General features: G+C 44.8%; 1 protein-coding gene and 1 pseudogene across 2 annotated transcripts in view; one reads left to right on the top strand and one right to left on the bottom strand.

Moving 5' to 3' along the window:
• MALT1 (MALT1 paracaspase) overlaps positions 1–20,953 on the bottom strand; it is a 58,991-nt gene extending 38,038 nt beyond the window's left edge. For both annotated transcript variants that reach the window (XM_041739707.1, XM_041739708.1), the window contains exons 1-3: positions 20,546–20,953; positions 11,989–12,155; positions 1,543–1,664 (exon numbers count right to left, since the gene is read on the bottom strand). In XM_041739707.1, coding sequence (XP_041595641.1) covers positions 1,543–1,664; positions 11,989–12,155; positions 20,546–20,823 — 567 coding nt within the window. In that variant the 5' untranslated portion in view covers positions 20,824–20,953. The remainder of the gene's footprint in view (positions 1–1,542; positions 1,665–11,988; positions 12,156–20,545) is intronic.
• Positions 303–773, top strand: LOC121481981 (annotated as a pseudogene).
• Positions 20,954–25,111: the final 4,158 nt, after the last annotated feature.

The raw sequence follows: 25,111 nt of genomic DNA, 5'->3' as shown, positions 1-25,111 counted from the left end.
TTTAAAGATTTTATTTATTTACTCATGAGAGGCACAGAGAGAGAGGCAGAGACACAGGCAGAGGGAGAAGCAGACTCCCTGCAGGGAGCCCGATGCGGGACTTGATCCCAGGACCCTGGGACCATGACCCGAGCCAAAGGCAGATGCTCAACCACTGAGCCACCCAAGTGCTCCTAGCCTAAATCTTTTGATATAATAGTTACATGGAATGTTTAGAATAATCTTCTATTTGCCTTCCATGTCATCTTAAAAATACCTCAATTAAAGATTTTGATTGCCTTTTTTTTCAGGTGGTCGGGAAGATGGTGGACATTTAGACTGAGCATGCCTACCCAAAGGAGCCAAATCAGCTTTCAAAATAAGAAGAGGGATTGCTGGAGAAACTGGCAAAAAGACGCTCCTACAGTACCATCAAAACTTTGGTCTGGGTTTCAAGATGCCCAAGGAGGCCACTGAGGGTCCTATACCAACAAGAAATGCCCCTTTATAGGTAATGTCTTCATCCGAGGGCAGACTGAATCTGGTGTGGTGATCGGATGAAGATGCAGAGACCACTATCATCCACCGGGCCTTCCTCCACCACATCTGAAAGTACAACCACTCTGAGAAACACCGTAAGAACACATCCGTGCACCTGTCCCCCTGCTGCAGGGACAGCCAGATTGGCAATACAGTCACAGTGGGCAGGTGCTGGCCTTTCAGCAAGACTCTGTTTCCATGTGCTCAAAGTCACAAAGACTGTTGGCACCAAGAAGCAATTCCAGAAGTTCTGAGGTTAGACGTCCACCCACACCGCCAAAGAAAATAAAGTTATTTAAAAAATAATTTAGTTGGAACATAACTTGTTGTAAGGAATTCTGTATGGCATGTTAGAATGTACTGGTGATATTTACTGTTTTTAACGTTGTTCCAAGTAATCCTAATTTTCTACAATTTTTAAAGTCTTGAGAATTGATTTTATTATTGCTTACCATCTTTTATTTTATTTCTTTAAAGATTTTATGTATTTCTTCATGAGAGAGGCAGAGACACAGAGAAAGAAGCAGGCTTCTTGCGGGCAGCCCGAGGAGGAACTCGATCCCAGGACCGTGGGATCATGACCCAAGCCAAAGGCAGATGCTCAACCACTGAGCCGACCGGCATCTCTCCGCTTACCATTTTAAAAAAAGATTTTATTTTTTTGAGAGAGAGGGAGCATGAGTGTGTGCACATGAGCAGAGAGAGAGGGAGAAGCAGACTTTCTGCTGAGTGCAGAGTGCAATGGATATGGGGCTCCATCCCTGGACCCTCGGATCATGAAATGAGCCGCAAGCAGATGCGTAACAGACTGAGTCACCCAGGTGCCCTGCTCACCATTTTTTTTATAAGACAACTTTTGGAATTGTCTTACCAAAATAATGATTATTGTCTACTTCAGTAATACCACAGCCAGGTCTATCAGAGCAAAATTCCAAAAAACACACTGAGGATAATGACATTAAATAATTTGCTATCATTCTCTCTTCTTATGACAGAGGAAGTAAAATACACTTAAAAACTTACCTCTTTATTCATTTTAAACCACTGATACTGTACAAAGGGATGTCCAGTTGCCCGGCAACATAGTTTCACAAACTGTCCAGCCAAGACTGCCTTTGATTCTGGGTTGACAGTGATCTTTATTCCTTAAAAAAGAAAAAAAAAAAAAGTTAAATTAAGTCACGGAAGAGAGGTTTTCCTTGTTTATATTTCTGAAACCAAAAAAAAAAAAAAAAAGTATTTTGGAAATAACCTGTATATTCATCCTAGTTGTAAACTGCCCATTCATATCTCCTTCCCCATCAGATTGTGCATCTGTGAGTTCCAGGCTTTGTAAAAACAAGAGGAAAGAAACTCATCCACAGAAGACTTTGATCTACTGTACTTCCCATAACTGGGGGAGAAAATTGTTAGCCATATTTCTACAATTCTTAGAAATATTTTTTTTCATGTTCTAACACCTCTGAAATCAGGATGCACTTTACTTATTTTTTAGATTTTACTTATTTATTTGACAGAGAGATAGAGCATGCGAGCAGAAGCAGGGGGAGGGGCAGAGAGAGAGGAAGAAGCAGGTTCCACGCAGGGCAGGGAGCCCGACAGGGGGCTTAATCTCAGGACCCTGGGATCATGATCTGAGCTGAAGGCAGACACTGAACCGACTGAGACCCCCAGGTGCCCCCTAGACGCCCCCCAGAATGCACTTTATAAAGAGATGCCTGCTAGACAAGTCATGATGCAGTTCTCAGTGCCAACTCTTCAAATACTTGGTCCTAAATGTTCATACAGCTGGAACTTCAGTTGAGTTAGGTGCACTGTTCTAGGTATTGACTAATGAAAACATCTTCAAAATATATTTAATTTCAATGCATGATTTAGCATTAAAATAAAAATTAGGAATGCCTGAGTGGCTCAGTGGTTGAGTGTCTGCCTTTGCCCAGGGTGTGATCCCAGAGTTCCAGGATCGAGTCCCACATGGGGCTCCCCGCATGGAGTCTGCTTCTCCCTCTGCCTGTGTCTCTGCCTCTCTCTCTCTCTCTCTCTCTCTCTCTGTGTGTCTCTCATGAATAAATAAAATCTAAAAAAAAAAAAAGAAAATTATTCTGTATGCAGAAAGGCATGGAAACCGAACAGCAGGATAAATCTGACACATGTGATAACACACATTTCTCATCTGAGGAATGACTATCAGCATCAAAACTTGGAACAGCTTTAGGGACGCCTGGGTAGCTCAGAGGCTGAGAGCCTGCCTTTGGCCCAGGGCATGCTCCTGGAGACCTGGGATCGAGTCCCACATCGGGCTCCCTGCAGGGAGCCTGCTTCTCCCTCTGCCTGTGTCTCTGCCTCTCTGTGTGTCTCTCATGAATCAATCAATCTTAAAAAAACAAAAAACATGGACATCTTTAAAGAAAATCCTAAATCAGTTATGAAATTATTCCCTCACCCCACACCCCCCTCAATTACTCCCTTGGGGAAGCCTGCTGTCCTGTCATGGGGACACTCAGGCAGCCCTGTGGGAGGCCCAAGCAGTAAGGGAAGAAACTTGGGACTCCTGCCAAGAGCCATTTAAGTGAAGCACCTGAGAAGAGGACTGTTGAACCCCAGTCAGCCCAGACGGCTGCAGCCCTGCCCCAAAAGCTGGGGCCAAAACCAGAGCCCAAAACACCCAGCTAAGCCATTTCCAGGTTCTTAGCCTTAGAATTTTGTGAAGTAATAAAACTGTTGTTGTATTAAGCCTTGGGTTTTGGGGTTATTTGTTATGCAACAGATAATGAACACACACAAAAAAACCAAAGTTAGGAAATTTGACATTTGCCAAGCGTTACAGTACACAAAACTGGGTTAGTTGGCTTTCAGGAAGGAAGAAGAAAAGGTCATTAAAACTTGCAAAATAGAATTCCCTCCACCTAGTTTATCTTCTTTCCTCATCTATCCTGAATATGGTTAACAGTATCTTCTTCCTCTTTAAGCCACTAATCGAAAGGATCAAAACAAGATTACAATTGAAGAGGAGTTAATCCAAGTAAGAGCAATCTTACAGTATACCAAAGATACTAACCTTTCCAGACAAAAATAGCATATAAAGTAAAACAGGTATGTGAAAACCATTCCAGGAAGATACCAAAATAAATAAATATTTATTGCATACTTACTATATTTGAGGGTCTGAAGAAACCCTAGAAAACCTTTAGTAAAGGTTTTGCCTCTCAAAAAAGAATTTAAAACTTTTGCCAAGGGAGACCTCTCCTATTCATTAATTTTTTATGTGGATGCCAAGTTAGCACAGTATGGAAGTGACAGTTCTTCTGAAACCTGTACTCTGTGGCAGGTGGCAAAATACGTGTCAAAGACAGAAAAAGGGATGAGCACTCTCACTTTGGCCGGCAAATTCACAGCACTGCCTTTAACATTCCCAATGCCATTCTTTAGCCAGGAGAGACGTACGTCACAACTTCAAGAGATTCTGATTTTAAAACTTAAAATGTGTGATAAGAAAGGAAAAAAAGTTGTAACAACAAAAGAAGAAAACAAATATAAATCTGAAGAATATAGGATTTGTGGCTAAATGGGCTTTCAAAATGTAGATGTTGGGACAACTGGGTGGCTCAGCAGTTGAGCATCTGCCTTTGGCTCAGGTCATGATCCCGGGGTCCTGGGATCGAGTTCCACATCGGGCTCCCCACAGGGAGCCTGCTTCTCCTTCTGCCTGTGTCTCTGCCTCTCTCTGTCTCTCAAGAATCAGTAAATAAAATCTTAAAAAAAAAAAAAAAAGATTCTCTCTTTCCCTCTGCCCCCACCCCCCTCACACATTCTTTTTCTAAATAAATAAAATCAAATAAAACAAATTAATCCATGTCACTCCTCTGATTAAAGCCCTTGCCTGACCTATTGTACTTGGAATAAAATGCACACTTCTCATGTAGGTCACAAGGTCCTACATAAACTGGTTTCTCTAACTTCGTCCCTGCCTGTCCTCCTTGCTCCAGCCACACTGGTCCTCTTTTCAGAAGCCAACCTATTTTCTACTTTTCTGCTTACTACTCCTCTGCTGGATTTCCCCTCAAACCCCCCGATGTTTCATGACAGGCTCGTTCTTTCTCATAATCTAGGTCTCTAGCTTCTCTGGGAAAAATCTCTAAACCAGCTACCCCCACCCCCACCTCTCACTTACATTCACCCCACTTTCTGGTCTTCACTGCATGAACCATCTGAAATCCCTGTGTTTTCTTGTCTGCCTCACCTACTAAAACAGAAGCTTCATGAGAGCAAGGACCTTGCCTGTCTTGGTCACCAGTTTACCCGACACCCAGAACAGTGCCTGGCACATGGTGACACAGTGAGTGTTCCGCACGGATTTGTTGACTGACTGTGTTTCATCACTGTAATAAAAACTACTACGTCAGCAGTTTACTGACTGCTTTATATATGCCGGGTGTATTGATCTTTAACCTTCAAAATAACCATATGAGTTAGATATTCATTAAATCTATATTACTATGAAGAAAATGAAGTAATTTGCAAAAGGTCATCCAAATGACCTTGAGTAAACTATTTAACCTCTCGGAAACCAATTTTTTTTTCCCTTGTAAAATGGCAGAACTAGAATACCAATCTAGGTTTTCTTGAGCTTTAAAATCCCCATGCTTTTGTTTTAATCCAGCGAGCAATTTTTTTTCTCCACCTTTATCGAAGTATGCTTGACAAATGAAAGTTGCGTACATTTAGGGTATATCCTGCGATAATTTATTACATATACACATTATGAAGTGATTACCACGGTTGACTTAATTAACACATCTATCACTTCACATTAGCTAGCATTTTCCAGTGATTTTTTTAAAGATTTTTTTTAAAAAAGATTTATTTATTTATTTATTCATGATAGACAAAGAGAGAGAGGGAGGCCAGGAGCCCGACGTGGGACTCGATCCCGGGACTCTAGGATCACATCCTGGGCCAAAGGCAGGCGCTAAACCGCCGAGCCACCCAGGGATCCCCTAAGATTTTATTTTTAAGTAATCCCTATGCTCAACATGGAGCCTCAACTCACAACTGTGAGATCAAGAGTCACAGGCCAAGGACGCCCGGGGGGGCTCAGTCGGTTAAGTGTCTGCCTTCAGCTCAGGTCATGGTCCCGGGGTCAAGTCATGATCCCAGGGTCTGGGGATCAAGCCTGATGTTAGGCTCCCTGCTCAGTGGGGAGTCTGCTCTGGCCCCTGCCCCTGCTCCAGTGATTCTTTTTTTTTTTTTTTAAAGATTTTATTTATTTGAGAGAGCAAGTGAGAGAAAGGAGCAGGGGGAGAGGCAGAAGCAGCCTCCCTGCAGAGCAGGGAGCCTGATGCGGGCCCAATCCTGGGACTTGGGGATCATGACCTGAGCCAAAGGCAGATGCTTAATGGACTGAGCCATCCAGGTGCCCCCCTTTCAGTGATCCTTAATGCACCTCCCATGCTAATCTTCTGCTACAGTGAGCCTCTTTTACTGAAGGGAGAATGTCAGGCAGAGTGCAATGTCTCGTACCATGGCAGTGCTTATAAATGGACCACGGCAAATATTCTCTCCTATTATACAAAGAGACAAGAGACAAGAATGATGGAACTTAAAAGGCTTTCTCCCTAGAATGTCTTACAAAGAAATGAATGACTTTAATGGACAAAGGATCCATACGGCCAGGATGTCCTAAAAGGTGTCCTTCCTTTGTGTGGGAAACAAGCCTACATGATTTCTAATGTACATTCAAGCTCAGTTTACACCTGCACCATCAATTTCAGTAGCCTAGTCTACAAGAAGCCAGCGAATAAATACACGTATTTATTAACTTAATGCTTCAAAGACTGAGAATTGAAAGGCACAATGTGATTCGGAAACCGCCCTTGGTGAGTAGTAAAGACAAGAAGTCACAATACCTCCCATGCCTTCACCACACAAATTTCCTTCCTCCCACGTAGTGTTGTGCGGCAGGGAACCATGGTCAACCTGTAACCGCCCTCGCGGGGCGCCCACTAGTCAGAAGGTGCTGAACAAAGGTAAGGAAAGAAGATGGCAAAGGGCTATGGAGGGTGTACCAAGGTACACAAATGAAAGTTCTATTTTAAAGGGTGAATGCACAGTTTCCTGACAAACAAGCCTATTTTCAGATAACATCTGCAAAGAAGTCAAAGAGGTTACTTCGTTTCCTGTAAGCCGGGGAGAATCTGAACTAGGTACGATGGAACATGAGGATCGTGCGTCCAACACACACCTGTGCAGATCACAGATTCATGATACTGAACAGTAAGACTAAAAACCCTGCTGGAATTCCAAAGCAGATAAATTAGGGTCGTTCTTGACTTGACAGGATTCACTACAGCTCCCTGTTAAGTTAGCCTCTCTCAGGATGTATTTAAATATTGGGGTAATTTACAAACAGCTGTTCCAGAAACAGATCCACTGTATACACGATGGCACATCTGTCTTCAGAGGCTGCGAACCAAACATTTCTCTCCATCAGCTTCTATCTAAAACTCTTCCATAGTTATTCTGAAAATGTCTAAGTTATCATTGAAAAGTGCCTCATACTGTCCCAGAATAAATACCATTTCTCTTTCTGCAATAATTTCCCTGCAACACAACCAAAGCATGTCCACGTATGACCCTCCTCCAAGGCACTTGACATTTGCCCCTTGTCTACACCTATCTCATCATACCCTGCCTGCTCCCACATTGCCCAGGGACCTGAAGAGCTCCACAGAGATGTACATTCCTTCGGACCTCATCACTCCCTTCCTCTCTCTCTCTTCTTCCTCCTTTTGTCATTGCTCCTGTCAATACCACCATTGCTTCTTCCACTTCTTGATATTTTCCTTTCAGTAATTTCTGTCACTCTCGCAACCAAAAAAATTCCTTATAAATGAGATCTAGGATGAGGACTTTTTTAAAAAAAAAAGATTTTTAAAATTTATTCATGAGACCCACACAGAGAGAGGCAGAGACACAGGCAGAAGGAGAAGCAGGCTCCCTGTGGGGAACCCGATGAGGGACTCGATCCTGGGACCCTGGATCATGACCTGAGTCAAAGGCAGACGCTCAACCGTTGAGTCACCCAGGTGCCCCTGGTATGAGTACTTTTTAATTTGGCAAGGACAAAAGAACTGCAGTCCATAGGTCAAAGAGGCAACTGGAAGAATAATTCATCACCAAGCTTCTGGAATGACCCAGAAATCTCTTAGCATGATGGAAATGCCACTGAGTTCCGGTTGGGGTCAGCAGACATGGGCTCTAATCTGCTTTTGTCAATAACTGACTCTGGCTAAATGATAAACGCTGGAAATCTCATTTTCCACACAAACGTTTGCTCACTTTGAAAATTTAAATGTTCATAATAGCAGAGCTCTTGTTCCTTCACAGAACTGTAAAGATAAGATGGTTCTGAACTCAAGGTATTTTGGAAATTGAAGAATAATATTCAACAATCTTGGCTCCTGCCTTTTTTTTTTTTTTAAGATTTTATTTATTCATTTGAGAGAGAGTGAGAAAGAAAGAGAAAGATAGAGTATGAGAGGGGAAAGGCAGAAGCAGATTCCTTGCTGAGCAGGAGCCAGACATGGGGCTCCATCCCAGGAGTCTGGGATTATGACGTGAGCCGAAGGCAGATGCTTAACTGACGGAGCCCCCTAGGTGCCCCTTGGCTCCTTTCTTAAAGACAAAAAAGATGTGGGGCAAGTGTAAAAATGCCACTTGAGAAGTGGCAGATGAGGAGACCCTGGCCAGAGTCTTCTGGTATGTCTGGAGAGTGAAGTATTTTTTTGTTTGTTTTCAGTTAAATCTTTATTTTTCTTTTTAAAATTTAAATTCAATTTGCCAACATATGGTATAACACCCAGTGCTCATCCCATCAAGTGCCCATCACCAGTACCCCATCCCCCCACCCAGTGAACTACCTTTTATTTATTTTTATTTATTTTTTTTAAGATTTTATTCATTTATTCATGAGAGACACACAGAGAGAGAGGCAGAGACACTGGCAGGGTCACATCCTGGGCCGAAGGCGGTGCTAAACCACTGAGCCACCCGGGCTGCCCGTGATCTAACTTTTATATAAAGAAGGAAACAAAATGAAACATCACAGAATTGGAGTTGGAACCTTGGGATTCATCTAACAAAACCCATATATAAAATGTTAATTCTCTCTAACTATCCCCTACTGTCTGGCCTCTGCTTAACTAATTTGGGGCCAGGGCATTACTTCCTTGGCAGCAGTTGTGTGATCTGCATAATTACATAACTGATGGAGCCTATAATCTACACTCAAAATGTTTTCACTTAAAAAAACAACAGGAAACAGGAACATCTTGAACTGCACATCGAGGCTCAACGACATTTGCAAAGGACAGAGATGCCAATGTCAGTTGCTTTGGGATCAGAATTTTTGATGCTTTAATGAGAAAATAAAGGTCTAAAAATCATTGTGGACTTCTGGTTCAAGCCATTTCAGCATACTCACTAACACTCCCACTTCCCTCCAATTCCCACAGAGATGATCAAAAGAATAAAATAGGGAAACCATCAGTGCTGAGAAATGGGCATGGACAGCATCCACACACAAAAACTATAGGTGATTTCTGTAACATAAAGTATAGGCCAGATATACTGAGGATAGGGAGCAGCGAGCCATCCATGTGCTATGAAAAAGCCCAATTAGAAAGAAAGCAGAAGAGAGGAAACCTCAATCTATGGGGTTCCTTCAGAAAACATATTGTGTCAGAGCCCATGGAGAGCAAGAATTTAAGGGTGAGTTACACTTGGCTTAGAGTCCATCCTAAGTGAGGGACCTCTGAGGCTGGTTCCTAATCAAGGGAATCGTTCTAGTTAGAGACAGGGGGATGCTGCCCCCACTATTGTTGCGCTACCAAAACAAATACACAAGAGAAACTCAGCTTCTCAGAAAAACAGAGAAACTCCTTATTATAGCCATCTCTAAAGGCTCTCTCTGTAATTTGCTGCTGGCTTGTCAAAAATCAAAATATAAAATATTGTCAAAAATTTTAGGCAGACCATTACACATAAATAAACACAGGACTCAATTTCAGTAAAGCCCAGTGTCACGCTTGGGAAACGGAAAACGTGGAAGCCCGAGATCTTAGGCTAGTGATCCCACCACAACCAATGAGATGGGAAGCCTCTGTGGTTGCCTATAGGCAACTCCACACAGCATCACTTCATGCAGCTCCTACAACTCTGCCAGGTACAGAAGACTTACTCTCATTTTATAGACTTGGCAACCAACAGTAATTAGTGTATAGAAGTTATATTTACTTCCTGGAGAGGTTTCCTAAGTTTTCGGAGACCCTGGTTCTATGAAGTGTGAGAACTTAGTCGCTGAGTGCCCCAACTGGCAGATTTCAATGGTCACAATTCCTGGGTAACAGTCCAGGCAGTGGGGATATAAAAGTTAACAAATATCACCTTATTAAGATCGGTGACAGACAATGATTTCATCTAGAGGGGCTGCATTAACAGTGGTTACTCCTACCCCATACCTCTTGGTATGAAGAGGCTAAGGAACAGATGTCAAGAACCCAAAACAAGGTGTAACTCAAACGAGGCATTTACAGAAGACCTATTTTATCATCTACATTAGGCCTCGGGAAGCAGAGGATGATCTTAAGAGTCTAAGTTTCCTGACTTATAATCTAGGGTCCTTTCCATTTGTAGTGGACTCTTTAAGTTACCTCCTCAGCATCTGTTATGCTGGCCCACTTTTGTTTGGTAATCCACGTAGTTTCTGGAAAGCTGACTCAACCCAACTTCTCTCCTGGGTCTAAGCCAGCAAATGGGCACATTCCATCTCCTTCGCCACAGTGACAGGTGTAGGGACAAGCATGTCATTGAAATTAGTTAGCAAGAGTGAATCTTATTATGATTCTTGCTGGAACAAAGATGAATGCAAGGAACAGTCAGGAGAGCTCTTGCAACTATGTAGAAAGTCACTCTTGGAAGGAAGCCAAAAACAAGAAAGGAGGGGCAAAGATGAAAACAAACCAATTCTTTGAAAACAGGGCTGTCCTCAGCCTCTCTTGAAGCCCAACCTGCTTCAAGACTTTTCAGTTAGAAGATTCCGGAACCCCAGAACTGACAAAGATCTAAATTATAATTTCAGGTTCCCCATGTTAACTTCAAAACATTATCACAAATAAGCCAGTTATGTAATAAAAACTGCATACATCAAAACCATGTAAAATAGAGAGCATGAGTCCTTAGACCATGGACCTCCCAATCTTGACTGGTTTCTCTGCTTCTAGTGGAACCTATAATGGTGAACCAAACCCCTGAGAGAGAAGGTCTGCGGTGCTGGTGCCATCAAGTGACTTAGATCACATGGTTTCTCCTGCCTGACACTGCTGCAGCAGACCAACTTTATCTGTCGTTGTGGAGACAAGGGGCTGTTTCCTATTCCTCACACCTGACCCTGGAAGTGAAAAATCTCTCAATATTGGTCTGATCAGAAGAAAAATCAGGGTTGAATCAATCAACATTTCAAAAGCATCGTGTTGGTGAAATACTTAAACAATAAACATTTATTATATATGCTTTATCTCATTTGTCTACATATTAATATATACTTATTTTTTTGGCTGCATTTTTTTTCTTCTTTTCTTTCTTTTCTTTCTTTGATTCTTCGTTTTCTTTCTTTTTCTTTCTCTCTTTCAAAGTAAACTCTGCCCCCAACGTGGAGCTCAAACTCACAACTCTAAAATCAAGAATCACAGGCTCTACTGACTGAGCCTTGGCTACACTATTTCAACACGAGTTATAGAAATCTTACCCGTAGAGGCACCTACGGGTGGCTCAGTAGGGTAAGCATTTGCCTTCAGCTCAGGTCATGATCTCAGGGTCCTGGGATCGAGCTCCACATCACTGCTCCGCAGGGAATCTGCTTCTCCTTCTCCCTCTGCCCCTCCCCCACTTCATGCTCTCTATCTCGCTTTCTTTCTCTCAAATAAATAAAAATCTCTAGAAACAAAAAAGAAATCTTACCCCTAAATAATACTTTTTTAAAGTAGGCTTCACGCCCAACGTGGGGCTTGAACTCACGACCCTGAGGTGAGAGTTGCATGCTCTACCAGCTGTGCCAGCCAGGTGCTCCATCCCCTAAATACTTTAGCATGCATCTCCTTGGAATAAAGACATTCTTCTATAGAGCTACAGTACCATTATCATATGATAATTCCCTAATATCAATACACTTGTTAAATCCAAATGATTTTACTAGTCCCCAAAATATTATCTATAGTTGATGCTTTTGAACCACAACCCAATAAATATTTATGCATTATACTTGTTTTTTATGTGTTCTTTAGCCTCAACCTGGAAGGAAAAAATGTTTATATTTTCCAAAAATATTTAATACAATTCATTGTCAAATGAGATATCTTCCTCTACGTTTGTCTACACAAACTCCTGGAGAACAGACCCAAGAGAAGAACCTACCTGGGGGGCTAAGAAGCAGAAGAACCTCCGTGTGCTCCATAGCCTGCAGGAAGTCACTCAGTTCTGTGACCGTACAACCTTTCTCACCCATCAGCTTCAGTAAACATAAGCTTGGACTTCCTTCAGGCTCCAAGACCTTAAGAGAACACTGCTCCAAGTCCAGACAACTGCAAACAACAGATTTAATTCAAGTCAACAGGATTCTCCAACATGATATGCCTGCTACATGTCTGGTATGAACTGCTGTAGGGATAAACTGTAAGTCACTGGTGCAGTTATTTACGTTATGAATGCTTCTGTCCTTTCCTTCTTCTGCCATCATAGAGGATTCCTCTTTATGCCCTGCTCCAACTCGGCTCCTTGACTACTAAATTAGAAGATGAGAGAAATCTTGAAACAGGATAGAAGTTTGGCTTTGATGTCAATAAAAATTTTTATCTAATTTGGGAATACTGATTAGAAAGGCCAGATACCTTTCTCTACTCATTCTTCTGCTTTTATAAAGTATAATATGACCCAAGAAAGAGGCATTTTGAAAAATGAAAAAACTTAATATACAGTATTTTGTATTAGCAAAGTAGTGTGCTTACATATATATTCAATATGAGTAAAGATAAGGAACAGTGTCTGTTCTGCATATCATTTTTATTAGTAAGAATATATATTTGTTCTTATATGTACAGAGTTAACTTTGACAAGATAGCCAAGAAGCCAGTGGTAGTAATTCTCCTACAGAGGAGAGCCAGTGCAGCTGGAGGATTCACTTTTTACTATAAACTCTTGTGTACTGTCAAATTTTTCTTACTATGTGTGCTCATTTTTTTCAACAGTTTTTAAGACTAGCAGTACTACTAACATTCAAAGTACTTCTAAGCATCTAGAAATACCTTAATACAGGGGCAAGACAAAATCTGGTCTGTGGGTCAAACCACCCAGCCACCTGATCTTGTAAACAGTTTGGCTGGAACACAGCCTCGCTCGTTCACATACATATTTACAGCGGTGGATGGCTGCTTTCCGTTGTAACAGCAGAGGTGAGCAGTTGGTCCACAAAGCTGAAACACATGGACTATTTAGCTCTTTGTAGAAAAAGTTTGCTGACCTCTGTCCCAAAGAACCTACTGTCTCACTGCCCTTTTGTTAAAACTATTCTTTTAACTATCACTAATTTTTATTTTGTTTATTTTTATTTAAATTTAATTTGAGCCAACACATAGTACATCATTAGTTTCAGATGTGGTTTTCAATAATTCATCAGTTGCGTATAATACCCAGTGCTCATCACATCATGTACTACCACTATTTAACATACATATACCATTTCCTTTTCAATGTCATTGTGTTCAGTAGGCATAGACAAGGTTAGAAAGGCAGGTAAGGTCAGACAACAGAAAGTCATAAATAACAGGACAAGGAGTATGGACTTCAACCATTTCATAGGAAGAGAAAGCACAAGTATGAAACATTCAAGAGAAGAAAAACAAGAAAGTTGAACCAATCAAAACAACAACAAAAAAAACCCCAAAATCTTCCCAAAGAGACATAACCAACAACAAAGGCCAGCCAAAGCCTTTAGATAATCTCCATGACATACTGCAGAATTCGTACCTCACACACCTTTGCAGCGACCTCTCCCTTTCCTGCCAATTTAAATTATAGTCCAATATATAAACTGTAGTTTCTCTGTGGAGTTCACCCAGACCACACAAGTCCCCGAAACACACGTTAGAGTTGCCTCATTGTGCTTATCTTACATATTAAAGGTTGGCAAATTTCAGTAAAATGCCAGAGGGAAAATATTTTAGGTTTTATGGGCCATACAGTCTAGCGTATGTTTTTCTTTCTTGGCTTTTGTTTTGTCTTACAATTTTTTAAATATAAAAATCAATCTTAGCTCATAAACTGCAAGAACAGGCAGTAGCCCAAATCTGGCTCAGGGATTGCTGTTTGCAGACCTCTGTTCTCTATGTCTCAATTGACACAATTTTGCCTTAAAACTGTGTGCTTTTCTTTCATAGGCATGTCTTCTCTACCTAACTAGATCGTAGTACTCCTAGAAAACAGAAACCCCATATTTTAAATCCCTCAGTACCTAAAATCTGCCTTGCCCACATTCATTATTTGTATCTGAATGATTATGGAGTGAATTTCAATAACTAAAAAGGCTGGACGACTAGATGGAAGGAGTCAGATACAACAGTATCACAGCTGTGCCAGATGCATGGTTAGCAAGTTTTTGTAGGACTAGGAATTTTTTTTTTTTTTTTAAGAAGAGAGAGAGAGAGAGAGAGAGAGCGCAGGTGCGCAGGTGTGCCCATGCATGCAGGGGGTGGTAGGGTGGGGGGAGAGAGGGATAGAGAGAGAATTGTAAGTAAGTAGGCTCCATGCCCAGTGTAGAACCCAACATGGGGCCCGATCTCATGACCCTGAGATCAAGAGCTGAGTCAAAATCAAGAGTTGGACATTTAACCAACTGAGCCACCCAGGTGCTCCTGAATATTCTTAATCCACATTCATTTTGATCAGTTTTATTAAAAGGCTACTATAGCATTTATATTAATGGTCACTCAAAATTTAAAATTCTGTGGTGAAGTTTGTAATCTTGTAACTTTAGGAAAAAAATGTATTCAACCAAAATAATTTTTTTTTTAATTTTTATTTTTTATTTATGTAGTCATACAGAGAGAGAGAGAGAGAGGTAGAGACACAGGCAGAGGGAGAAGCAGGCTCCATGCACCGGGAGCCTGACGTGGGATTCGATCCCGGGTCTCCAGGATCGCGCCCTGAGCCAAAGGCAGGCGCCAAACCGCTGCGCCACCCAGGGATCCCGCAAAATAATTTCAATCCCAGATCATCCATCTCATAGAATTATTATTATTATTATTATTTTTAAAATTTTTATTTATGATAGTCACACACACACACAGAGAGAGAGAGAGAGAGAGAGAGAGAGAGAGGCAGAGACATAGGCAGAGGGAGAAGCAGGTTCCATGCACCAGGAGCCTGACGTGGGATTCGATCCAGGGTCTCCAGGATAGTGCCCTGGGCCAAAGGCAGGCGCCAAACCGCTGCGCCACCCAGGGAGGGATCCCTATTATTATTATTATTATTATTTTTAAATCTACGATAGTCACAGAGAGAGAGAGATAGGCAGAGACACAGACAGAGGGAGAAGCAGGCTCCATGCACCGGGAGCCTGACGTGGGATTCGATCCTGGGTCTCCAGGATCGCGCCCTGGGCCAAAGGCAGGCGCCAAACCGCTGCGCCACCCAGGGATCCCTCATAGGATTATTAGAATTAAATTAGATAATCCATGCTAGAACTTCGAACAGTGACTGGCAAATAATGAGCATTCAATAAAAGGGAGTTCTTGGGGGATCACTGGTGGCTCAGCGGTTTGGTGCCTGCCTTTGGCCCAGAGCGTGACCCTGGAGTTCCGGGATCAAGTCCCGCATCGGGCTCCCTGCATGGAGCCTCCTTCTCCCTCTGCCTATGTTTCTGCCTCTCTCTCTCTCTCTCTCTCTCATGAATAAATAAAATCTTAAAAAAAAAAGGGAGTTCTTATTATGCAGTAGAAATATGAGATATGAAAAGAACACTAATTTCCTAATTGTGCTGATTTCTGAAACTGTTTTAGCTTTTCCTTAAAACTGTTTGAGTTACTAGTTTGGTAATCCGATCATGTTGTTCAAGGCCTCTTGTCTCTAAACTCACTAGGTTTTCCTTTCTAAGTGTCTCAGATTTATGTGTATATTCAATACCCTATTTTTGTTAAATGTGACTCATCATTACATAGGTCAACTGTTCCCAAAATTGGACTGTAGACTAGTGGCAGCATAATCTGAAGTCCACGGTAAAATGATAAAAATAAGGACTATATGACTGCCTTTTACTTCAAGATGGTCTTTCCTATTTTTTTAGTGTTAAGGTGTCCTTTCTTTTATGGAATAATGGTGACTATGATGACAGCAACAATGAAAGCTGGGGATGGATGCCTGCTGGTCCTCTATTCTGTAAAATTTTCTTTCATTAGTTCCTGTAACACCCAGGTCAAGAAACCAGTATTAGAGACAATAGGATTACTATTCTTTTAAACAATTAGAATTAAAATCTATAAAAACAAGGATGCTGTATGCTATGTATATATATATATATATGTATATATATATATACACACACACACTTATTATTTTATGATTCAGAAAGGTAGTCAGAATCTGGTACATAAAATTCAGAAGCCATCTCATCAAATGCAGCCAAGTGATGCTTTGATGTTTATACTGATACAGAAGAAAGAGAAAAACAGTTTGACTTCTTTCTTCCAAATGAAGAAAGAGGCCAAGCTGAAGTAGACAAAAATTTCCAATATAAGAGGCACGGGAGAAAAACAAGATTCTGTATCTCCTTTCCTTTTTTACTGACTTTCTGCACGGGCCCTGGTTTTCAGCTAAGATGATGCCTCTACATACCCAGACCCTTTCATTCCTTTTTTAGTTACATTCCTGTAAGACTATACTTTGAAGTGGTTTCTATCAACCCTAATTTGGAATTTCTCATTTAGGTTGAAAGACTATAACCGAAACAAACAGGCTTTGCTTTTAAGAAAAGTATTTATCTTCACTATAAAAAAATATATACCCAAATAAAACACATCATGCATCCCTTAGGGTACAAATCATGGCCCCGCTTTCAGGTTCTTTTGCTTCTCTTCTTGGAACATTTACTCTTTGAAATCTCGATTCATTAACTCAGCAACTACTCATTAGTCATCTAACATAGGCCAACCATTTTTTCTAGGTTCTTTAGGATACTGTAGCAAACAAGACAAAATTCTCTATCAGCCTGGATTTTACTACGATATATATATATATACACACACACATGCACTGGCAGGCAAAGAGAGAGGTGTGTGTGTGTGTCCATCCAATGGTCATAGTGCTCTGGAGCAAAAAAAGGCAAAGCAGGGGAGTAAGTAATGCTGGAGTGGACGTACCGGGTGGTTTTAAATAATGTGATCACAGAAGACCTCATTGAAGGAGGTGACTTGTGAGCAAACACTTGAAGAGGTAAAGGAGGGAGTCAGTTCACCTGTGGAGACTATCTCAGATGGAGGAAACAGCAAGACCCTCCCGTGTTCAAGTCAAAAGCGAGAAAGCAAGTGTGCTGAGAGCAAAGAAAGGGAGGAAGGCAACAGGGTCCAAGAGATAAGTGGTTAGCTAACTGGTGTTTTTATTCTGAAATAGAAAAGCAGTTAAGGGGTTTTGAGCAGAAGAAGGGTAAGACTCGACTGAACCTTTTAAAAGTAGTAATAATTCTCACTGCCATGCTGAGAACAGCCTGGGGGCAGGGGCAAAGTGGGAGAAGGCAGGCGGCTCCTGGAATGATCCAGGTGAGAGAGGCTGGACTCCGGATGCACAGGAGGTACAGCAGACGAGGGTCGCTGATAACACGGATGTGCTGTGTAAAAGCGGAGTCGGGGCTGATGGTGAAGTTTTGGGCCTGAGCGATCCGAGGGGTGCAGTCGCTATTTCCCGAGGTAAAGAAAACTGCATGAGAAAGAGGGCTGTGGAGGAAAATGTGCTAAGTTTTGGAGGTGATATGCTTAACGAATCCAGGGGGTTCAAAGCAAAGATAGGAACCAAGAGTAATCCACCCTGAGACTTAAGGATACACCAAGAAGGGGACTGGGTGAGGACGTGTAGGTAGAGACACAAGGCCTGAACCCTACAGCACTCCAAATTTCTGACACTGAAGAGACAGGAGATCTTTTGTTTCAGCTTTTCACAGGTTCTCATGCTTATAACTGTGTGAGGACAGAAATCTGCAGGTGAAGACGCCTTCCGTGCAGCAGGTGCGCAGTGATGGGTCTCCTTGGCCCGCATCCCACAGCCCCCTTCCAAGCTCTGCATGGAGTCCAGGCAGCAGGAGAGCCTCCTGAAAGTTCTGGCACCTCCCGGGCTCCAAGGTCCCACACCAGCACACAGTTTACGTAGCTTGGCCAAGACACTCGGAACCTGCATCTAGCTGCACTGACAGCAAAGGCTGTTCAGTAGCAGGGTGGTTAGGAGTGGAATTAGGGCTGAGTTTGTAATTAGGGCATTTCCGTGTGCACACGGTCGTGGGAAGCTAAAGCATAAGCCTGGATGGACTCTGAGTCACCCAGAATCGTATGAAACATTTATTCCTAATCTGCGAGAGACAGTTCAGGATGGGCTCTTGTGGTTGATTCAGTAAATTCTCATCTATTTGAGGAAACATGTATAGAGTCAGAAAAAAAGAGGAAAGAAACAATAGGCAACCTGTGAAGACCTTAGGGGAAAAGTCCACATCCTCATGGGAACTGTGGTCCACTTGGACTGTCACTCTTTAATTCCTCGATCTCACACTAGAGAAAAATATCTTTGGGATTTTCTGCTATCATAGATGCTCTTCTAGCACCAATATGAAATTACTCTGAAATAGCTTCTTTTGGTTTTACATAGAGAAAGCGTCCCCAGCTTACCTTGCTCCTCAGATGTCACTCTCCAGCCCCTTAGTTTCCAGGGCTGCCCTTCTGTTATGCCAGCTTAATTCTGATTTTGTTAAGTATATGGCTTTAATGTTCTCCTATTTTCCAGCCTGCAGGGGTGCCCCCACTCCCACCATCACTCACCTATTCTGAACTAATCTTCACCAACCTGGAAGTCTGGTGAAATCCCATCTATTTCTTTCTTTCTTTCATTTCCCTGTTTCTTTTCAGACCTCCCACCCTGGTATTTGCCGGGTTCTAGGAATACATGCACTTTGTTGCCTGTCACCCCTTGCAAGGCTGCTGCCCTTCTCTCCATACTACCTTCATCAGAGATGTGGCCTCAGACTTTTCTATTAGTTTGCCAAACGAACCATTCTGTAGCCTTTGGGAAAACCCAACTGGAGGCTTGGGGAGGAACACTGAGCGCGTGATGTCAGGTACCCATCACTTTCTGATTCCATCAGCCAAGCTTCTTCAGCCGCAGGGCCTTCCTTTCTTTTCTTTCCTCCACTGCCAAATTAGGAGTCCTCATTCCCAGGCCCTCCTCAGCAGAGTCCAGAGCCTTCTCTAACTAGCATACGAATCACAAACTAACCAATCCCAGATCTGATGATCTGATCTCCAAAGAAGAAAACATTTTTCTGTTGTTAAGTCTAGAAATTCAGAAACCTATGGACCTAATGTAATAGTATTTTGGATTTTTCTTTGCACAACCACCTCTCCCTAAAAGAAGCATGTTTCCCCCCCCCCCCCGGAACAGAAAATTGTGCCATCTGTCCACTCAACTTTGTGAGTTTACCACTTCTTAATTCCAACCTCACATGTGGCCAAAGAACCCTAAATCATCATGACCCTAGTTTAACCCCAAACTCTGAAACTCGAGGTTGTTGTGAGGGTTAAAGTAGATAATACATGGAGATGCTTAGTGCATTAGTATACACTAAGTGTTCAATAAATGATAACCTGTTGTTATTATCACTATTTACATGCCACATAGCGTTTTGGACATGTTATTTGTGAATGCCCCAGAATAACAGTTCATTACTAGGTAGGCCCTTGTGAATAGGAATAAAATATTTGTCATCTTTTTATCCTTTGGAACGTCCAGCTCATAACAGGCCCTGAAAACAAACATAACTGTGAATGAATGACTCCCCTTTCCAAAGTATTTACTCCAAAGTGCCTAAGACAGGTTCCATGCATAGAACACAGAATCTTCACTGATGCCTCCTGGTCTCAAGGAGTTCATCAAAAGCGTAGAAATAATCACAGTACAAGCCAAGGTTTAGTCATACAAGGAGTTACAAGAACTTCTCAGGGATTCCCAGGCAGGCCAAAATCCCAACAACGGTACAGAGGAGTGGTTCAAAGTGTGGTCTGGGCATCTCTAGTGCAGTTCCTGGGACCCTGGCACCGCAAGGTCAAAACGGTCTTTCACAGGAACACTGAGATGCTATTTACCGTCTTCATCTACCTTCGGAGGAAACACTTTGGAGCATCCGGCGTTAGCGCAGCCGCCTGAAGGCTGCAACACGGAACAGGGACCCGACGTGCAAGGGACCTTCACAAAGTAAAACAATGCCTCTTGTCTAACTAATGTTCGCCTGTTCTGGAAAAGCCTCTTTTTCCAAAAAAGAAAAACACGTCACCTCTGTGAACATGTAACAGACCATTCTGTTTGTAAAAGTCAGCAAACTTAACGTGTCTCGGTCAGCGTCCACCCTAGGCACGCGCGCGGCAGACGCAACCCGCAAGCAGCCCTCTCCGGGGGCCTCGGCACTGGCCGGCGCGTAAACACGTCCCGACACCCCACGGCGGCGGCTCCGAGCCCGGGAGGAGGCCAACGGCGTTGCTTCCAGCCCGTCCCTCGGGCCCTCGAGAAGGGGCCCGGGAGGTCGGTCTGATGGAGGGAGGCGGCGAGCTCCAGGGTCGGCCTTTCCCACCACGGCGTCTCCCGCAGCCCCTGCAGGCCACCCCGCCCCCGCCGCCCCGGCCCCGCTGTCCCGGCCCCCACTCGCCGCGCAGGCCCCGCGCCCCGCCCTCACCTGAGCCGGAGGCGCCCCCGGCTCCCCGCCACCTCGGCCAGCCTCCTCCAGCCCCGGCCCTCGGGCGCTCGGTCCAGGCTCCCGCCGAGCCTCCGCAGCAGCGGCTCCGGAAGGCGGTTCAGGGTCGCGCCGCCTGGCGCGGGGAGCGGCGGCCCCGAGGGCGCGGCCGGGGGCGGCTGCGAGCCCGGGGGCGGCGGGGCCTGCGGGGCCTGCGGCGGGGCCTGCAGCAGCTCCCCGCACAGCGACCCCGCGAGCGCCGCGCCTCCCGCCGGCCGCATCGCCGGCCTCGGCTCCGCCGCGCCTTCCGCTCGCCCCCTCGCTCGCCCCGGCGCCGCGGAGGCAGGGGCGGAAGGACGAGCCCAGCCGCGCCGCACCGCTCTCCGAGGAGGAAGCTCCGCCGCCCGCCCCGCCGACACAGCTTTGCCGGGGCCGCCGGCCGCTCCGCCCCGCCGCCTGCGCCGGGGGCGGGGCCTGGGATGGGGCGGGGCCCGGGCGGGGCGGGGCCTGAGCGGGGGGCCTGGGATGGGGCGGGGCCCACCCCCGCGCGCGGCTGCGCGGCCCGGGTGCTGCGCCGAGGGGGCGGGGCCTGTGGCGGGGCGGGGCCTGTGGCGGGGCCTCCCCCTATGCGCGCGGTCTGGGTGCAGCGCCGAGGGGGCGGGTCCTGGGCGGGTCCTGGGCGGGGGCGGGGCCGACCCCTGTGCGCGCGGCTGCGGGAACCTGGTGCTGCGCCGGGGGCGGGGCCTGGGATGGGGCGGGGCCGACCCTCCCGCGCGCGCGGCTGCGCGGCCCGGGTGCTGCGCCGAGGGGGCGGGGCCTGTGGCGAGGCCGCCCCCTATGCGCGCGGCCTGGGTGAAGCGCCGAGGGGGCGGGTCCTGGGCGGGGCCACTCCTTGCGCGCTAGGCCCGGGTGCAGCGCCGAGGGGGCGGGGCCTGTGGCGAGGCCGCCCCCTATGCGCGCGGCCGCGCGGCCCGGGTGCTACCCCGAGGGGGCGGGGCCTGGGCGGGGCCTGGGCGGGGCGGCTGAGACGCGCGGCTCCGGGGCGGGGAGGTGGGGTCGGGGCTGAGCGGCAAGGACCGGGCGGCTGCCGCTGGCGGAGGAAGCGGTGGAGGCTGCGCCCGGGCGGCTGGGCTCCGGCGAGGACGCCCGCGGCGTCGGGGCTTCCCAGGCGGTGGGAGGAGGGTTGCCTCACTCCGGGGACGCGGGGAGGGCGCCCGGCTCCCCAGCGCCGGCCCGGCCGCGCTCAGCTGACTCGGTGACTCGGTGCGGCCCGCGGCGCCACCCGCAGCCGCGTTGGGCAACCTCAGGGGAGGCTTCCTCGTTTAGGGCTTGATGTGTAGGCATTGCTAAGGGAAGTGGTTCCTAGACATCAGATACCTAATGGAAATTTGCTCGAAATCTGTGCCTACACTTTTTTTTTTCTTAACTGGATGGCAGATCTTGCAAATGATTGTTTTTAGCAGGAATTGTGTGGTTTCCTCCGAGTCAGACTGCCCCCCATTGAAGACTGTGGAGCCTCCTGGGGCAAAAGCAAGCAACTTATGAAATGCGACCACAGCCAGATTGCCCTCCCCCCCCCCCCCCATTTCTGGTGCCATTAGTTTTTTCATCACACAGGGCAGCAGGATTTCCTGGACCCGACTCTTGCAGCCTTCTGGCGAGGTAGTTGATCCCTGCAGTCTCCCATCACGTTAAGCACAAGCAATCGCTTTACTTTTTTTCATCCGGTGTAAATGCAGAGTTCAGAGAATGCAACGGCTAAGTGCCTTTAGATCCGGAAAGATCTGCTGGATTCTAGTTGTATGACCTTGAATAAGTTACTTAACTCTCTGCCTCACCTGTTAAAATGGGACCGAAGACACAGTAGTGGGTATAAACTTGTTACCAGAATTAAGGAAGCTGATGATGTACCTAAAGCACCTAACTCTGCTTGTCACATAGTAGGTGACAAATGCTAGTTTTTATCTTTACAAACGCAAAAGCTTGTTTCATACTCAGCTTGACTCGATAACCTTTCCCGAACACTTCTGGTGCCTCCCTGTTTTGTTCTTAGTCATCGGACATATAGGACAATCTATTAGCTTGCATGGGCCAGTTATGGAAATCAAGTCTTTTAGTTTTTACTGGTCTAGTCTTTATTAGTCAACTAGTCTTTTAAAATTGGGATTCAACCGGCTTCTTTTCTCTAAGTCTGCTATGTGCTCAACGTTGCTTATGCAGCTTCTCAAATGTGCCTAGGGGTCAAATGCACATCTATCTTATTCTGCACATCTATCTTATTCACCCTGGGAATCCTTCCTAATTTGATCAGGTGCTTCTTTATCCAACATAGCTCAGCTAGATACTGACGGTGTCCATCCCCTCCCATGTCCTCCTCACCCACTCCTCTCCTGCCAGCAGGACTGCCTCCCACATTTCATTCTACTCTGGGTCCTGTTTTCCACCTTGAAATTTTGTTTTATTTTATTATTTTTAAAAGATTTTATTTATTTATTCATGAGAGAGAGAGAGAGAGAGGCAGAGACACAGGCAGAGGGAGAAGCAGGTTCCATGCAGGGAGCCCGATGTGAGACTCTATCCTGGGTCTCCAGGATCACGCCCTGGGCTGAAGGCCACACTAAACCACTGAGCCACCCGGGCTGCCCCCATTTTATTTTTTTAAGTAGGCTCTAACCCCCAACGTGAGGCTTGAACTCACAACTCGAGATCAAGAATGCCATGGTCTACTGACTGAGCCAGCCAGGTGCCTCCTACCTACCTTGCAGTTTTATAACCTATTCAGTCACCCCACCCACCACCCTCCAACCTCTGCCATGGACTGACATTACATCTTAAGATTGGTCTTTTTCTCCTCTTAATCAAATATTAACATTTTTATTATGTAATTTCACCCCCTGTGGTTCTCTTAAGGGGCATGACGGTTTAATAGGGAAAATTATGACCTTTAGAATTAGCCCTGAATTTGAATGTTGATGCTGCCACTTATTGGAGACATGACTTTAGGCAAGTTACTTTAACCTCTCAGCTTCAATTTCTGCATCTGTAAAAAGCAGAAGATAACAGTACCTGCTTCAAATGACGTTGTGAGGATGAAATGAGAGAAAATAATGTATACATATAAAAAGTGTCTGGGAGAAGTAGATGCAGGGTATATTAGTACTCTCAAAACTGCCACGTTAATTTTGGGAACAAGGTAATAAGCAGTAATTCCGCTTCCTTTCCTATGCTAACCATTGCAATCATACGCAGATAGGAGTAAAATGGAGAGTGGAGATCTGGCTTTTAAATGCACCTTCAAAGTTCATGCATATCTTTAGATGATATGCTTGGGAGCTCTTCCTCATTTGTTAAAAGTGACATAGATCATTCTGAATCCAGACAATCTGCAAGAAGCTTGTGGTTTCTTTCTATGGAAATCCGTTGATGTAATCTTCAAAATACAAATCTGGAAACTGACTCACAGGTTTCTTTTCCTTTACAGAATTTGACTTTAGATGGTACTCTAACTAAAAATGCCAGGACAACATGTTATTTCATATCTGGACAGGTTTTCAAAGGCCGGGTGCAGGAGGAAACCTTCAAGTCCTGGACTGGTGTACAATGGAGGGGGAGGATGCAGGAGTCCTGTAACTTACATGGCACCCCTGTCTTTCACCCTCATTCTATAACCAGTACCCTTCATGTCCTCTGGCTCCACTCTGTGTTGAGGCCACTCAGTGCACCCTCAGAAACAAGGCTCTCCACACCCACTGCAGTCCCTTCTTGCTGCCATCTCCCAAAGAATTAGGGGCACTTTCCCATTTGGATTTCAACTTTGGAATAGTAACTAAATGTCATAATAATTTTCCATCATAATGAATCATCCATACCAAAGACTACAATTACTTGTCTAAATTCATTCATTCATTCATTTATTCACTCATTCATTCGATCATTAACAAATATTTACTGATGCCTACCTTGTGCCAGGCTCTGTGCCAAATACTGTTAAAGGGTAGTTTTTATTAAGGGTTTTTTTGGGGAGGGGGCAGTTTTAGATTCACAGCAAAGTTGAGGGGAAGATACAGAGATTTCCCATATACCCTCTGCTTCTACACATGCACAACCTCTCCCATTATCAACATCCTGCGGCAGAGTGGTACACGTGTTATAACTGATGAACGTCCACTGACACATAACCACCCTAAGTCCATAGTTTACATTAGGGTTCACTTTTGGTGTTGTGCATTCTGTGGATTCAGACAAATGTATAATAACATGTGTCCACCATTATGGTAGTATACCAATGGTATTTTCACTGCCCTAAAAATCTGTGCCCTACCTATTCATCCCTTTACCCTTGAACTCTCATGAGACTATCAATGGATAGTTTAGCAGTGCTTTATGACATGGAAGACCTTCATGTGCAATACAATCACTTGTATCTCCACTTTTCCTTCAGAGTCAAGAAAACACATCTGAGTGCTAGTATGATGATAGAAATAATTTTAGGTATCATGATAAATACGGCACTCTGATAGGAAAAGCCTTGAAGTCTTATTTATTATCTACAAAGCAAATCATTCAGAA

This window comes from Vulpes lagopus, chromosome 24 (assembly GCF_018345385.1).
Source record: "Vulpes lagopus strain Blue_001 chromosome 24, ASM1834538v1, whole genome shotgun sequence".
NCBI classification, from domain to species: domain Eukaryota; kingdom Metazoa; phylum Chordata; class Mammalia; order Carnivora; family Canidae; genus Vulpes; species Vulpes lagopus.
The sequence above is the reverse complement of the archived record's forward strand: the minus strand, read 5'-3'. Positions and strand labels throughout refer to the sequence as shown.